Source organism: Camelina sativa, chromosome 18 (genome assembly GCF_030686135.1).
Source record: "Camelina sativa cultivar CO46 ecotype springtype chromosome 18, ASM3068613v1".
NCBI classification, from domain to species: Eukaryota; Viridiplantae; Streptophyta; class Magnoliopsida; order Brassicales; family Brassicaceae; genus Camelina; species Camelina sativa.
Window position 1 is genome coordinate 22399506 of NC_141897.1, and position 16510 is coordinate 22416015.

The 16510-nt window shown below is 34.7% G+C and overlaps 2 protein-coding genes across 2 annotated transcripts; both read left to right on the forward strand.

Moving 5' to 3' along the window:
* Positions 1–1587: 1587 nt before the first annotated feature.
* LOC147923171 (uncharacterized) lies at positions 1588–2397 on the forward strand. Its single transcript, XM_087497930.1, has 2 exons — positions 1588–1698; positions 1813–2397. Exons 1-2 carry the CDS (start codon positions 1588–1590, stop codon positions 2395–2397), a joined length of 696 nt encoding a protein of 231 aa, XP_087354056.1.
* Positions 2398–15331: 12934 nt separating this feature from the next.
* Positions 15332–16367, forward strand: LOC104762682 (PLAT domain-containing protein 3-like). The gene is made up of 2 exons (XM_087500095.1): positions 15332–15678; positions 15776–16367. The coding sequence occupies exons 1-2, from the start codon at positions 15616–15618 to the stop codon at positions 16238–16240; spliced, it is 528 nt and encodes a 175-aa protein (XP_087356221.1). The 5' UTR covers positions 15332–15615; the 3' UTR covers positions 16241–16367.
* The last annotated feature ends 143 nt before the right edge of the window (positions 16368–16510 follow it).

The window sequence follows — 16510 nt, forward strand, 5'->3', positions numbered from 1 at the left end:
TAATCGAGTTGTTTTTATTATTTCACTAACCAATTAATGTCCACATCAACATAGATTTTTTTTTTTTGTCAACATAGATATCAACCGTTTTATTTATTTATTAGAACAATTTTTATACCGACAATATATTAACCAAAAGCTTTCACGATCTATATATACTATTATACACATGGATGGAATGGAACACATACTCTAAATTATTCCCCCAAAAAAAAGATTGCTTCGTTTTTCAATAAAACTATAGTTATTAATTTACTTTTTTATGATACATTATTGGAAATCCGAATATACAACATATATAAGTTGCCTTGGCAATAACCACACCATCTAAGCTAGACGACTTCACCGATTTCATTAACAAATTAAAATGACCCCTTGTGATGCATACAGCTACACGTACGATACTTAAAAATGACATTACATTTTATTAACATAAATCATCATATTGTAATAAACCAAAATCTCTCTCGAACTTTCTTTTATACCTAACTTTTGTTCACGAATTGACAGGAAAAATAGTTTTTGGAAAATTTTTCAGAAAGATACAAATATTTAAAACATATTTTTTACAAAAATACGCATTCGATGATGGACCAACAAAGCCTTATTATAATTGTAGTTATTGAAAATTTCGAACATACAAAATAAGTTTTTAGAGCTATCGAAGCAATCGTTCAATAGACACTATAGCCAAACCTAAATTTATAATCGAGAAATAAAACTGTATCATCCTGTAATATATGTATTTTTTTAATGTACTTCGTCATGGAATATTAATATATATTTTATTTATTTAAAAGGTTACAGAATTAAGAAGGCTCGTATTCATACAAAGATGCGAGAAACGAGCAATCCCATGCTTTAATAGGATTGACCCTTCGAGAAAGTTGTAGTCGATCCCGGTTTCAGCATTGGTCTCAGAACAATTTGAATTTGATTGTAAGTTGTAACGCTTCTTGTTTTTTTTTGCACGTGGATATTGGACCGTTATCAGTTCATCATTGGATTTATCTCGCGACCCCATTCGGTTTTGGTACTTATCAAATTATGTTGTCTTTATTAGTGATAAGTTTTGGGTTTTGTTATAACATATCACACTCTAACCGAAACGGTGTGTATCATTCTAGTGAAAATATACATGTGTCATCGCATGCATGTGTGTAAAATATGCAAATGTGTGCATTCACATATACATGTTAGAAGGAATAAGTCAAGGTCGAGTATGTTCAATAACGTGCCTATTATTCAGGACACGATCAGCATTTCTTTGTTAGTGAATTAGTCTCTTTGTTAGTGAATTACTCTTTGAGTAGTTCCTGTTATTTAGGATTTGTTGGTTGTAATATGATTATAAATAGAGCTGTAGTCCTCTATTGAGTCAATAAGAATCAGTTTTACAATCATCTCTTTCGTCTCTATTTAGGATTTGTTGGTTGTAATATGATTATAAATAGAGCTGTAGTCTTCTATTGAGTCAATAAGAATCAGTTTTACAATCATCTCTTTCGTCTCTTTAATTTACACTTGGTATCAGAGCAAAGAGAGAAAACACGATCAGAGAGAGAAACACGATCAGAGAGAAACACTATGGGTTCAGAAAAGGAAGGGATGTTGACTATTCCAAAGTTCGATGGAGATTACGAACATTGGGTTATGTTGATTATTGAAGAAGGGATCACGGAACCGCCGCGTGGAACGGTTCTCAATGGACAACAACGGTCATAGCTGGCGGAGCTGATGCTCAAAGATCTCAGGGTGAAGAATTACTTGTTTGCTGCGATTGACAAAGTAATTTTGAAACGGATCTTGCAGAAGGATAGTTCCAAAGAGCTATGGGACTCAATGAAAGCAAAATTCCAAGGGAATGAGCGTGTGCAGAGTGCACAGCTACAAAGGAAGCAGAGAGATTTCGAGATTCTCGAAATGAAGAATGGTGAAAGTGTGAAAGAGTATTTCTCAAGAGTGATGGTCGTAGCGAACGACATGAGGAATCTCGGTGAAGATATGCCAGATGCTAAGGTGGTGGATAAGGTGTTGAGAACACTCTCTGAACGATTCACATACATCATATGTGCAATTGAAGAGTCAAAGGATATCAAGAGACTCACAATCGATGAACTCCAAATTTCTCTACTGGTTCATGAACAGAAGTTCAAGAAAAAGGAGAATGAAGAGCAGGTGCTGCAAGTTACTGAACCAGTACGAGGGCAACAATGGACTCGGGGAAGAGGAGGATTCCGTGGAGCTTCTAGAGGAAGAGGAGGAAGAGGTACAGGTCGAGGTTTAGTCAATAAAGCCTTACTTGAGTGCTACAAGTGTCATAAGTTGGGACACTATCAGTACGAGTGTCCAACTTGGGAGAAAGGTGCCAATTATGCAGAGTTTGATGGCACATAAGAGATGGTGCTGATGGCACATGCTGAGATTGAGACTACGGAAAAGCTTTGGTTTCTTGACTCCGGCTGTAGCAACCACATGTGTGGAGAGAAAGAGTGGTTTACTGAACTTGATGAGGAGTACACACATCAAGTGAAGCTGGGAGACAATTCAAAGATGGCAGTCATGGGGAGAGGCAATGTCCGAATGGAGACTGGAGGTGTTTCACACATTATCACTAATGTGTATTACATTCCCGACTTGAAGAACAATCTGATTAGCATTGGCCTACCAGAAATTGCAGCTCCAAGCAAACTTTGTGGAGACTGCCTTACTGGAAAGCAACAACGAGATGTCATACCTATGAAGAGCAATTGGAGAGCTGTTGAGAAGCTGCAACTGATTCATTCAGATTTATGTGGCCCAATCACACCGGAGTCCAATAGTCAAAAGAGGTACATGATGACGTTTATTGATGATTTCTCACAAAAATGTTGGGTCTACTTTTTGTCTGAGAAATCAGAAGCCTTGGAGGCATTCAAACTGTTCCAAGCTTTGGTAGAAAGAGAGACAGGGTTGCTGATCAAATGTCTGAGGACGGACAAAGGAGGGGAATACAATTCCAAAGAATTCAAGGAGCTGTGTGCTAGCCATGGTATTCAACGACAACTCACTGCAGCATATACACCGCAACAAAACGGTGTGGCGGAGAGAAAGAAGAGAACGGTTCTCAATATGGTTCGAAGTGTGATGGCTGGGAAGAAGGTGCCAAAGAAGTTTTGGCCGGAGGCAACAAAGTGGTGTGTCTATGTCTTGAATCGAAGTCCTACCACCGCAGTAGAAGGCATGACGCCTGAGGGAGCTTGGAATGGTCATATACCATTTGTTGATCATTTCAAACTTTTTGGTTGTGTTGCTCACGCACATGTACCAAAAGAAAAACGGAAGAAGCTAGATGACAAAAGCATCAAGTGTGTAATGTTTGGAGTGAGTGAGGAGTCTAAGGCATACAGATTATACAATCCAGTTGACAACAAGATCATCGTAAGTCGTGATGTTGTGTTCGAAGAAGATGCATAATGGGAATGGAACAATGATTCAACAGAGGAATCAAGTGTTCTCACTCTAAACGAAAATGAAAATAACACTGGTAATGAAGCTGAGAATGTCACACAACATGATGGTGAAGGTGAAACCATTCTAGCTGCAGCAGAGCAAACCAATCAAGGGAGAAGACCCAGAACAACTCCAACATGGATGAGAGATTATGTCAGTGGAGATGAGCTGTCAGAAGAAGAAGGATTGGCAGATTTTGTCATGTTCATGGAGGTTTTTGGTTTGTTTTCATCAATAACAGATCCATCAAGTTTTGAGGAAGCAGTGCAAGAAGCGAAGTGGAGAGAAGCCATGGATCGTGAAATTGAATCCATAGAGAAGAATGAAACGTGGGAGCTGTGCAGCCTGCCACACGGAGTTAGCACCATTGGCGTGAAGTGGATTTTTAAAACAAAGCTGAATGAAACCGGAGAAGTTGACAAATGCAAAGCAAGGTTAGTGGCGAAGGTTTATGCTCAAAAATATGGTATAGACTACCCTGAAGTTTTCGCACCAGTTGCAAGATGGGACACCATTAGAGCAATCCTGGCTGTAGCAGCACAAAAGGGAATGAAGGTTTATCAACTAGACGTGAAGAGTGCATTCTTATATGGAGAACTCTCAGAAACAGTGTATGTTGATCAACCTAAAGGATATGAAAAGAAGGGTCATGAATCAGAAGTGTACAAGCTTAAAAAGGCATTATATGGGCTCAAGCAGGCGCCTCGAGCTTGGTACAGTCGCATTGAACGTTATTTCATTGCAACCGGACTGAAGAAGTGTCCTCATGAGCCTACACTGTTCATCAAGACTGATAATGAAGGTAACTTACTCATTGTGTCTCTATACGTTGATGACATGATTGTGATAGGGAGCAAAGCAGCCATGGTGGAAGACTTCAAAGCTTCAATGAAAACAGAGTTTGACATGTCAAATTTGGGGGAGATGCGATACTTTCTTGGAGTGGAGATAATTCAAGAGGAGACATGCATTTATATGTGTCAAAGACAGTATGCTCGGGAGATACTTGAAAGGTTCAACATGGAGGAGTGTAATGCCGTGAGAAATCCCATCGTTCATGGAACAAAATTCGTGACTGAAGATTCAAGTGAGAAAGCTGATGTTAGTCTTTACAAACAGATGGTGGGGTGTTTAATGTACTTGGCAGCCACAAGGCCAGATTTGGCGTTTGTAATGAGTCTGATCAGCAGGTTCATGGATGCTCCTAGTCAAATTCATATGGGGGCTGTGAAGAGAGTGCTTCGATACGTGAAAGGAACGATCAATCTGGGGATTCATTACAAGAACAATGGAAGCAGCACTCTTGAAGCATATTCTGACAGTGATTATGCTGGAGATGTGGATACAAGAAAAAACACTTCAGGTTATGTTTTCTTCTTAATTGATGCTGCAATTTCATGGTCTTCCAAGCGACAACCTGTGGTGACCTTATCTACAACAGAAGCTGAGTTTGTGGCGACTGCAACCTGTGCGTGTCAAGTCATATGGCTAAGGAGAATCTTGGAAAGCATTGGAATAGCTCAACAAGAGGAAGAAAGTACGATAATGTACTGTGATAACATGTCTACTATCAAGTTGTCGAAGAATCCAATTATGCACAAGAGGAGCAAGCACATTGATATAAGGTTTCATTTTCTCAGGGATCTTACAAACGATGGAGTTGTGGAATTGGTTTACTGCAACACACAGAGACAAATTGCAGACATTCTGACAAAACCCTTGAAGATGGATACTTATGAGAAGCTACGTGAGATGCTTGGAGTTTGTGAGGTTCCTAATATAAACTAAAACCAGACTGGTTTTGGTTTAAGAGAGGATATGTTAGAAGGAATAAGTCAAGGTCGAGTATGTTCAATAATGTGCCTATTATTCAGGACACGATCAACATTTCTTTGTTAGTGAAATAGTCTTTGAATAGTTCCTGTTATTTAGGATCTGTTGTTGGTTGTAATATGATTATAAATAGAGCTGTAATCCTTTATTGAATCAATAAGAATCAGTTTTACAATCATCTCTTTCATCTCTTTAATTTATAATACAATGCTTATTAGATGTTATAAAGAAGCTTTATGAAATTTAGTGATTATTTGTATAATATATAATTAAAAAGTGTAACTCGAAGACGCCCCTTGTCTTTGAAAACCAAAAGCACCCATTTTTGTGCTAACCTCAAAACCAGCTGCGGCTGCAACGCATATAATTGCAAAATTTCCCACTATCTCCATTCATATTCAAATTAGTTTGACAGGATGACTTTTTATTTCATTCCATTTAATGCTAATAACAAAAATGGACTAAATATGTTAATATTTTCTTGTTGTCAACACAACTATATATAGATATGATTTTCTGCATACGAAAATAGTAAATCTGTACTAGTACTATTTGATATTTCGGTATGTATATCATATACGTGTGTTTGCTAAACCTGTGGACTCTGTATTACTAATACGCATGTAATCAAATCGAACCCGTGGATCGCGTGGGAATATGCTCTTACTCGTTACTACATGATGCATCCCTATTATTGGATTAAAATTTAAAAATAATAATAATAATAAATGGTACTCGGTCAAAAGAAGTATGGGTTTGACATTGGAATGAACAAACTCGAATGTTTTTTTTATTATTTCTAGAAACGTAAATGTAAGTTTAAAAATAGAAAAATGGGCAGTAAATTTACTTAGGGGAGGAGGGAGAGTCGGTAGGTCAAGAATTCAATATCTTACGAGGAATCTATGTGTTATTCAAGGTAAGTTCAGTCTTCTGTTTGATCACGTTTATGGTTTGAAACTAGCTGGTCAATCACGATCACACGAAGCCAATAGACTATATTATTTGTTTGACTATAATGCCGAATAAGATACTTGGAGATGGGAAAGGAACGTTTGACTTTCTGTCCAAAACACTAAGAACATTTAAAGATACTACTAGCTTCTAACATTTTTATCAAAACCATTTAGTTTCAATTGAGTAATGGATCTTTATAACACCTCTTTTTAAGTTTTTATCTTCGGGAATAAGAAAAAAAAAACGAATTTTTCTAATAAATGCTTACCAAACGCGGGTTCATAATTCAACATAGCTAACAAACCTTTTTTGAATTAAAACTGATTGTTCAGTCAGATTGAAAATCTATTCGTTATAGAACTCTTTTTCCAATAAGCTATATATTCGTAATATACACCAAAATCAGAATAACCGGAACTTTTAATATAATTTCATCTAATGAACTTTAGATTCCGTAATTTTGCTTATACAATGTTGACCCAAAAAAAAAAAGGTGACCTAAAGTTTTGTTTGTCTGTAGAGTATATTATATGCATTATGAAAAAAGAACAGTCAAACCATCAGAATACTAGATGGACACATTGGACCGTCTCTCAAGGAATCATCTCTTAACAAGATTAATAAATAAGTATTCTTGATTTCTTAGGATCTTATTCGTTTCGCCATGTGCCTCTATTTTTTTTCCGATTCGATGTATGTTGAAAAAATTACTCGAGCCTAATGTGAACGCGATCAATCAATGCAAGGATATATTTGTAAAATATTCATTCCGGTTTCGGTTTAAAGCTAACAACAACATTCATTGCAATGCTTAAAATAGTTCAAATTAATGTGAAAAAGAGGGATATTATTGATTATTTGAATTACTTGTCATTCAAGATATATGATACAGATATAATTCACGATGACGTAAGCAAATATGTAAGTTTGAAGACAGAGGCTTCACGGGCGATCCTATAGATTCGGATTCTTTCGATCCTTTGTTTCAATTTTGATTACGGAATTGCACTTTACACTTTTAAGATCTTTTTTCTTTTTAGTAAAAAGCTGCAATCAAAACTATTATTTTTTGTTGTTGTTAAGAAATCAAACTATTGTTAGTATAATTAAGGACTAAGGTTGTGACTGGTACCCAATGTTATATAAACTGGAAAGCAAACCCGTGTTTTCCGGCTGAATCAACGCCTTTGAACATCTTCTAAGTATATTGTTGTTATTCGTTTAGGTTTAATTGTTTTTCATTTAAACATCATATATAATCTCTTTTGGCGACGATTCAACGTATAACTAATGTCTCAAAAAGTTAGATTGTAATTAGTTAGCTACACGTGCATGCACTTCCCCGAAGTTTACGAAATTTCTGTTGACCTTAGGGCATGTTTATAGGTAGATCAGTTTAGGGTGTTTTTAGAGTATAAATATTGTGAAAATAATGTAAGATCAGTAGTTAAGAATTTTCGTTAAAAAGTTAGTTATTGGGAGAACATGTTTAAGATCTTAATATTTAATAATATAATATTCTTATAGAAATTTAAGAATGTTTAATAAATACATAGATTAATGTTTAATAAAAAATTTAAGAATGTTTAATACTATTTAATAATATAATGTTTATTAATATTCTTAAATATATTACAATTATAAAAATTTATAAAATAACATTTTAATTGCAAACTTATAAAACTTTTACTAAAATTCAAAATACAATGCAATATTTTTATGAAACAAAAAAAAACATTGTAAATAAAATTTAAAAAAAAAAACAAACAAACATATTACTTAATTAATTAAACAAGACAAACATTTTATTTAATTAATACATAGATTAATGTCTAAATTTATTCCATATATTTTCAACCAATCCGAGAGAGACACGTCACACAAGATCAGGCCCAAGAACAGTTCTAGAATAAGATCAATGAGCCTGATCTTAAGTCCACTATTCAATTATTTTCATTTTTAAAGGGCTAAGAACACCCCATATGATATACCTATAAACATGGCCTTATAGATGTTTCACTTAAAATGTTAAAATGATGTTTTCCCCTGAAAAAAAAAAAAAAAAATCTCTTCTTATTTGACGAAAAATGTTTATTAAGAAAACAGTTACCTCATCATGAATTGGGTTATACATAGTTTTCAAGTTTTATATTCGATTGGAGAGTATCAATTATTACAACTACGTATGTTGTTGTGGAAGTCAATTGAAGTGTCAGGCTAAATCGCCGGCCATGGACCGGACCGAGTCCAAAAAGATTCAAAAAGTTTCATAACGTGTCAGGAGCTTGTCCCTGGCTGCCCGAACCGTATGACTCGTCTGAATCTGTCCTTCTTTCTAAACCGACACCACACGTGTGGTCTACTTCGGTACGTGTCCCTATTGAAACACAAAGCCCTCTCTAGTGGTCGGCAGATTCTTTAGTTCTATTTTATTATCTTCACACAAGAAAGAAAAAAGACATAGCAATTAAGTAAAAAAGTAATAATAAGGCATGCATTCATCGTACGTGCATGCACCAAGTCCACATGTTCGGCTCCTCCCGACTGATCCCATCAATAGGTTAGAGAGTAGAGACTTTGTTGATAGTTTTCCCGAGTTAAAAGTAATAAATCATTTTTTTTCCGAATCAAGGTGGTTTTAAGCTAAATTTTGATACTAGTGTTGTTTTATTGTAAAGTCAAAATAAAGGACTGTTTTGAGTCCATATCACCATGGTCACGGAACTAAATATTATGTTAGCCCAATAATGTCTTCTATAATAAAAAATAATTTGAACAACATTCTGAATTACATGTATTCAATTGCTTGTAATTTGTATCATTACAAAAACCAGACGTATACCATAAATCCCTAATGATTATGGTATATTGCATAAGTGCCCAACTTTTTTGTTGTTGTTGTTGTTTGTGTGTTATATACTTATATATAAAGAGAATAATCGTCCAATGCTTCAAATTTTCATTTTTAAGTGAAAGTTCAAAATTTGAAAATATCATCTATATTGTCTTTGATCATGATTGCAAATTGCAACTGCCAACACTTTACATTACAATAATTGCCGGAATTCAAATGAATTTAGTTTAGAATTTTTTCGAGTATCAAACATGTATGAAATGAGAGCTTAAAGTTAGTGGCAATAATAGAAGGTCAAAATCAGTTGGGGACATTCAACGTGTCTAAATTGACATGAGGTTTTTGGCATATTGGCCAAGTTATTGCTATTTCCTTTTCTATGTAATTAAAAGAGAGAAAAGTTGATGTGGATTTTTTTTTGTGGGGAAGAATTATAGTTGATGTGATTTTTGGGGGGAATTATAAGAAAGTAGAAGGAATGCGCTGTAAAGAGTTGGGGTGAAGTGAGATATGAGAGTGTGATTACATGTAAAGAAGCTTATTCGACGTCGTTGGTTTAGTGTGTGTTTCTTATCACTTTCCTATCTTTTCTTTTTCTGTCGAAGCATTATGGAGCTAACACGTTTCGATCCTTTGTTTCCCATGTATTGTAAACTTATTTTATAGGGATAGTGATTATTTTATGAATGATAATATTATTAGCGTAGTAGTATCACCTTCTTTTAACTTGAAATCTGCTGGAACAACAACTAAAAATCTTTCATCAACTCGGAAAAGTTTATAATTATTGGGAAAAAAACATGCACACAAATAATATAAAAGAACATCGAAAATCATAGCAGAAAATATATTCAAGAAAAAATGAATGCGTACATATATTCTTTACCAACAGTTTTAAGAAATAAATATTCGTGGACCATAACAGTTCCATATCACGTGGAATAGGAAAAAAATATACCACATGACATGATATAAAGAATAGTATTCCATCTATAGCGAAGAACTCTATTATGTGAAACAATACGTACCTATTTGGAATCAAACTTGATAGAAAAGTCCGTATACAAATATATATTTATAAATAATTCTCTTGTGTTTATTTTTACATTTGTATCTCTTTGAACTTTACAAACATTTATATCAGTTTAATTCTGAATATTTATGAATTAAGAAGTAGAGAAGAGAAAAGAAAAAAAAAAAAAAAAAAAAAAAGAACAAAGACAGGTAAACGGAAACAACTGCCAAAGCCTAACGGTATCGCTGCCTTAGAAAAAAAACGGTTACTTTCGGTCGTGGATATGGGCCCACTTCCCCACGGCTTTCCTACGCTTTCTGACTCACTTCCTTCCTGGCCCACTGGCCCATAACCATTATTTTAGATTAGTTTTTTTTTTTAAATACAAAATTTAAAGTTTAATCAAAACAGACTGTTTTTTTTTTTCGTTAGTGGATTGAACAAGAAGACAAACGAACTTTAAGTATACATACAGTCATCATATTAATTAAGCAGTAATACCTAATCTTAATACACAATGTATATTCAACTAATGGCTTTTTAAGATGTTATTTTCCCTCTTGTTAACTCTATCATATTTTTTAAAAAGAAACTTGCAAGAGATGGAAAATGAATTGCCACTTATTGTCGGCCCACACATACACTGCTAAAAGAGAGAGAGAAGGAAGAAAAAAGTATATTGAAAAGAAAAGGTATGAATTCTTTTGTCATTATATGATGAGTTGCTTTTTTTTCTTGCTTCATCATTTGCTTTATATAACCTTGCTTTTAAGTAAATATCTATAATATATGAAATTTAATTTACTGTAACAAAAGGAAAAGTTTTTTTTTATAAAACCCGTAGTAACAAATTATAATCATTAATAACCATGTAGTAATTACCCCTTATCCCTCTGGGTATGAGAAAAAACAAACAAAAAAAGTTGATTACTTATAATAATTAGTGATGGTAACAATCCAATGCAATGATAAAACATCGATACATTTCGCATTATCAACCAAATACTTTATATGGTGGCTTATCCTATAATAAATTTTAAAACTAATCTGGCAAATGCTTACACAATGTTATTACTATTTTGTTGTTGTTATTATAGTTTGTCTTTTTCATTTTATCCCTATACACCGAAAAGGAAAATTATCGACTTATCGTATATGCTTTTTGTTATCGACTTATCTTGTGATGACTGATGAGGAATCTCTAGTTTCTAATAAGTCTAAAGCTTCCATATCTTTCTTTTTTTTGTTTTGTCAAGAAGCTCCCATATCTTCAAAGAACCTTATCTCAGAAGTAACATTTTTAACCACAGTAGATGGAAAAAATAATGAGGTTGTATATATAATTAATTTAAGTAGGTAGTGTCTTTAACTAATACAAGAAAACAAATAGAATCATCTTACCTTTAAGAACCTGAAGACGGCGTGATATATCTGAAATATATGAAATTAAAGAGACAATCTAGCATTACCAAGCCCAAATCCGCATGGTCTTGCAAAAGTATTTGAAAAAGCTAGCATCTAATTTTCTTTAAGCCATCAGAATATTCCAAGAAAATCATGAAAGTAAATTTAAAAAACGAGAAGATTTGTTTATCTTAAATAAGGGTAGAAGTAGAACACAATAAATATTCAAAGGTCGTTGCATATTAAGTATGCATTAGGCCATCTTTATCGGTATATCATATGCTGTGTTTTTAGGCCTTATAAAAATCAAAATAATTGAATAGTGGACTTAAGATCAGGCTCATTGATCTTAATCTAGAACTGTTGTTGGGCCTGATCTTGTGTGACGTGTCTCTCGCGGATTGGAAAGAATTATTTTCCAACCGAGACTATGTTTCATTTTTTATTTTGTTCAGTGTCGAAAGCTAGGGTTTTCTTCTTCTCTCCCAAACGGCGAAACGGCGAGAGATTTGTGTTCGCACCACCGTCTCCGATTCTGGTGTGTTTTCCGGCCATTAAAACACCAAATTCGAGAGGTAATTTTGCCTCTGTCTCCTCTGTCTCGCAAGTCCAGCGATCTCCTCGTCTCCTCTGTCTCCTCTGTCTCGCCAAGTCTAGAGATCTCCTCTGTCTCGCCAAACTCAAGATCTCCTCGTCTTCTTTGTCTCCTCTGTCTCCTCTGGCTCGCAAATCTCATCTCCGGCGATATAGACAAAGTAATCTCCGGTGATATAAACCTAATCTCATCTCTGAATTAGGTTTCGATTTAGTATCATGTTATAAGGTTTCGAGTTTGTGTGTTATAAACCTAATCTCATTTCGTGTGTTGTATTGAAAATCAACCTTAATCGATTTGTATGAGTGATTTCTAATCGATTTTGCCCTCTATTTGAAATCAACTTTACACCGATAAACATTAATCAATTTTGGTTTGTTTATGAGGCTTGTAGGTGAGGTTAACTAGGGCATTTTGTTCAGTATCGAAAGCTAGAGTTTTCTTCTTCTCTCCCAAACGGCGAATGGCGAGAGATTTGTGTTCGCATCATCGTCTCCGATTCCGGTGTGTTTTCCGGCCATTAAAACACCAAATTCGAGAGGTAATTTCGCCTCTGTCTCCTCTGTCTCGCAAGTCCAGCGATCTCCTCGTCTCCTCTGTCTCCTCTGTCTCGCCAAGTCTAGAGATCTCCTATGTCTCGCCAAGCTCAAGATCTCCTCGTCTTCTCTGTCTCCTCTGGCTCGCAAATCTCATCTCCGGCGATATAGACAAGGTAATCTCCGGTGATATAAACCTAATCTCATCTCTGAATTAGGTTTCGATTTAGTATCATGTTATAGGGTTTCGATTTTGTGTGTTATAAACCTAATCTCATTTCGTGTGTTGTATTGAAAATCAACCTTAATCGATTTGTATGAGTGATTTCTAATCGATTTTGCCCTCTATTTGAAATCAACTTTACACTGATAAACATTAATCAATTTTGGTTTGTTTATGAGGCTTGTAGGTGAGGTTAACCAGGACAAATTAAATCGGACCACCATCAACAACATTCCTTACTCGAAAGTAAAAGGTAAGTCAAACTCACTATATGTAATGCAATGTTCGACCATTTTGGTTTAAAGATTTGAGTGGTGTTTGAGTGATTGGTTTGTCTATTGTATAATATGTTTGAATGGTTTGTGTTTGAAGAGTGGTGTCTGAGTTTAATGGTTTGAATCGCTACTATAGTCTAATGGTTTTTGTTTGAGTGGTGTTTGAGTGATTGGTTTAAAGATTGGTTTGAATCGCTACTATAGTCTAATGGTTTGAATCACTTAAAGATTGGTTTGAATTGCTACTATAGTCTAAATGGTATGTGTTTGAGTGGTGTTTGAGTGATTGGTTTAAAGATTGGTTTGTCTATTGTATAATATGTTTGAGTAGTTGCTTGTAAAGTGATTGTGATGGTCTATGTTGATTGTTTAGTTGTGATAGTGTAGACTATAGTTGTAAACTGAGTTCAATGCTTTAACGAAACCAAACTTTTTGGTTTACATATTTAAAACACTAAATGACCTTTATTTACTTCTGATTTGACTGAAGTAGGTAATGGTTATTTAGAATTAAAATTCTCTAACAACACCAAACTCTAAAGAAGAAGCTAATGGCTGAACTGTTTAAGTATGTTTGTCTTTTGTTTTAACTCTAGTTTATGTTCATAATGAATCGGCTTATGTTTATGTTTCACATGTGTTTTTAATGAATCGGCTTATGTTTAATAAATCCATGTGTTTTCGGTTTCACATGTGTTTCATATTTATCTATTGGGACTCTAAAATGTTATACTTATTTATGTGTTTTCAGTTTTCAGGTTGAACAAGTCATGGACTCTTTATACGACTGTGGTATAAACAGACCATTAGACTGTAGTAGCGATTCAGAAGAGGAGGCTGAGACCTGTTACTACCCTCCGCAACCATCAATTGCGATTGGATTCACAAGTCTGTCGAACCGTGAAGCTGAACCACTACCTGCTTATGAGACACAACTGAACCAGCTCAAGGACCAAGTGATCCAGCTCAAGGACCAATTGATCCAGCTCAAGGACCAAGTGATCCAGCTCAAGGACCAACTGAACCAGCTTAAAGACTAAGTCACATGTATTTGTTTTCTTTGCTTGGACAGAGTCACAAGAATTTTTTTGAGTTTGTCTGATTGTTCACATGCAAAACATACACTCTTGTCCGATTGTTCACATGCAAAACATACACTCTTGTCCGAAATGACCAAAGTTCTATATATATGAGAAGAGCACAAGATCAAATCAAACAAATCAAACATACCAACTCAAAATCAAACCATTTTCTTTCTTTCACCAAGAATATTTTCTTTCTCAACCCTTTTATGACATTTTCTTTCTCAACCCTTTCAAAATCAAACCTTCTAGCTACAATGTTTTTTTTTTTTTCATAAAAATTTGGTATTGTATCTTGAATTTTAGTAAAGGTTTTATAAGTTTGCAATTAAAATGTTATTATATAAATTTTTATAATTGTAATATGTTTAAGAATATTATATTATTAAATCTTAAGATCTTAAACATGTTCTCCCAATAACTAACTTCTTAACAAAAGTTTTTAACTACTAATTTTACATTATTTTTACAATATTTATACTCTAAGAATATCATAAACTGATCTCCATATAAAATGCTCTTACAAGTGGGTGTCTTTAAAACGATATCAGATTCTGATCTGATGGAATCCTCAACGGTTCACAAATCACCTCTTCAAAATTTTTTCTTCTTTTTTTTTTTAATAAAGAAAAACATTTTAAAAGGCATTCGAATATATATAATCAAATGTGATATGTGCTTTGGGACAATTTAATATGGGCCGTGTAATTTGGTGGATGCACAGTTGCACACCCCAACTTGGTTTCAGTTGGAATATGAATATATATGATAACGAGTCTACATAGAAAATTTTATGCTCGGAGTTAAGAAACTCGTTTGGTGAATAAACTAATGTTTTCTGTTGACAAACAATTAATATCTTAAGAGCATATTGTAAGTGCAAATCATAAGGAGCATATGCTTTGACAAATAATGGCATATGCGATGTTTATCTATAACTATTCCCTTCAAACATGGACTAATTAATAAGACACTACATAGTCTACATTTGCCAAAAGACAAAAACAAAACCCAAACTTTGATCTGGGTTATATAAAAGCCCAATATCGTTTAAGAAATTGGGATGCAGTTGACAAAAAAAAACTCATCTGTTGGAAAAATTCAAACAAGTCATTAGTTCCAACTGTCTAGAGCTACACCACCGGAATATCCACAAGTCCCACATAAACTATTAATAACTGTATTATTGTAATCTCTCAAGCCACAAATAAATTTTATAATCATAAATTATTAATCTTTGCTTAAGCGAACAAGTAAAGGATTTACAATAAATTTGAAAAGTTTACAACAATCCTCGATTTTCATACAGTTTATCCCTACGAACCAAAAAAGAGTTATAAAACACGACGATGTCACGCGGCAGCTCCACCGTCCTCCTCAGTCTCCTCCTCCTCACCGCCGTCGCAATCGCCGTAAGTCAGTACTTTCTTGCAAAATGATACGCACACAAATCGTATAATTATCAATCGTTTACATTTTTAATGATATTGATGTGTTATATGTAATTAGTTGGACAATGATGAAGACATGTGCGTGTTCACGGTTTACATACGAACCGGTACGGCATGGAAAGCCGGTACAGACTCGGTCATGAGCCTCCGTGTTTACGACAGTTACGGTCAAAACGCGGATATCTCCGATTTGGTGTCATGGGGAGGTTTAATGGGTCCATTTCACGACTATTTCGAGAGGGGCAATCTCGACATTTTCAGCGGTTTAGGTTCTTGTCTCTCAGGTCCGGTTTGCGCGATGAACCTGACATCCGATGGCTCTGGTGATCATCACGGTTGGTATTGCAATTATGTGGAAGTGACGATGAGTGAGAGCCGTCGGAAGAAAAGTTGTTCTCAGGAGAAGTTTACAGTGGAACAATGGCTGGCTCGTGATGCTTCGCCGTATGAGCTGTCGGCGGTTAGAAATCATTGTTCAGACTTTGTCAAGAATCAGCGAGTCGTTATTCCCACATTGATGTAACGCGAGATCATTTTATTTATAACTTTTGGGGTCAAAATGCGATGTTTCCGTGTGTGATATAAAATTTGTGGGGGTGTTTTTTTTTTTTCTCTCTAATAAAGAACATGAAAACGAATGTGTTATTGTATTACAATGCTTGACACTTGAGTGATCAATGTATATATTATAGGAGACGAACATGGAGAGCAAGTTACATACATACAATATATTTGTAATTACTAGAGTGTTATTCACGGTTTTTGGATTGTACTATTGTAGTAATTTCATGTT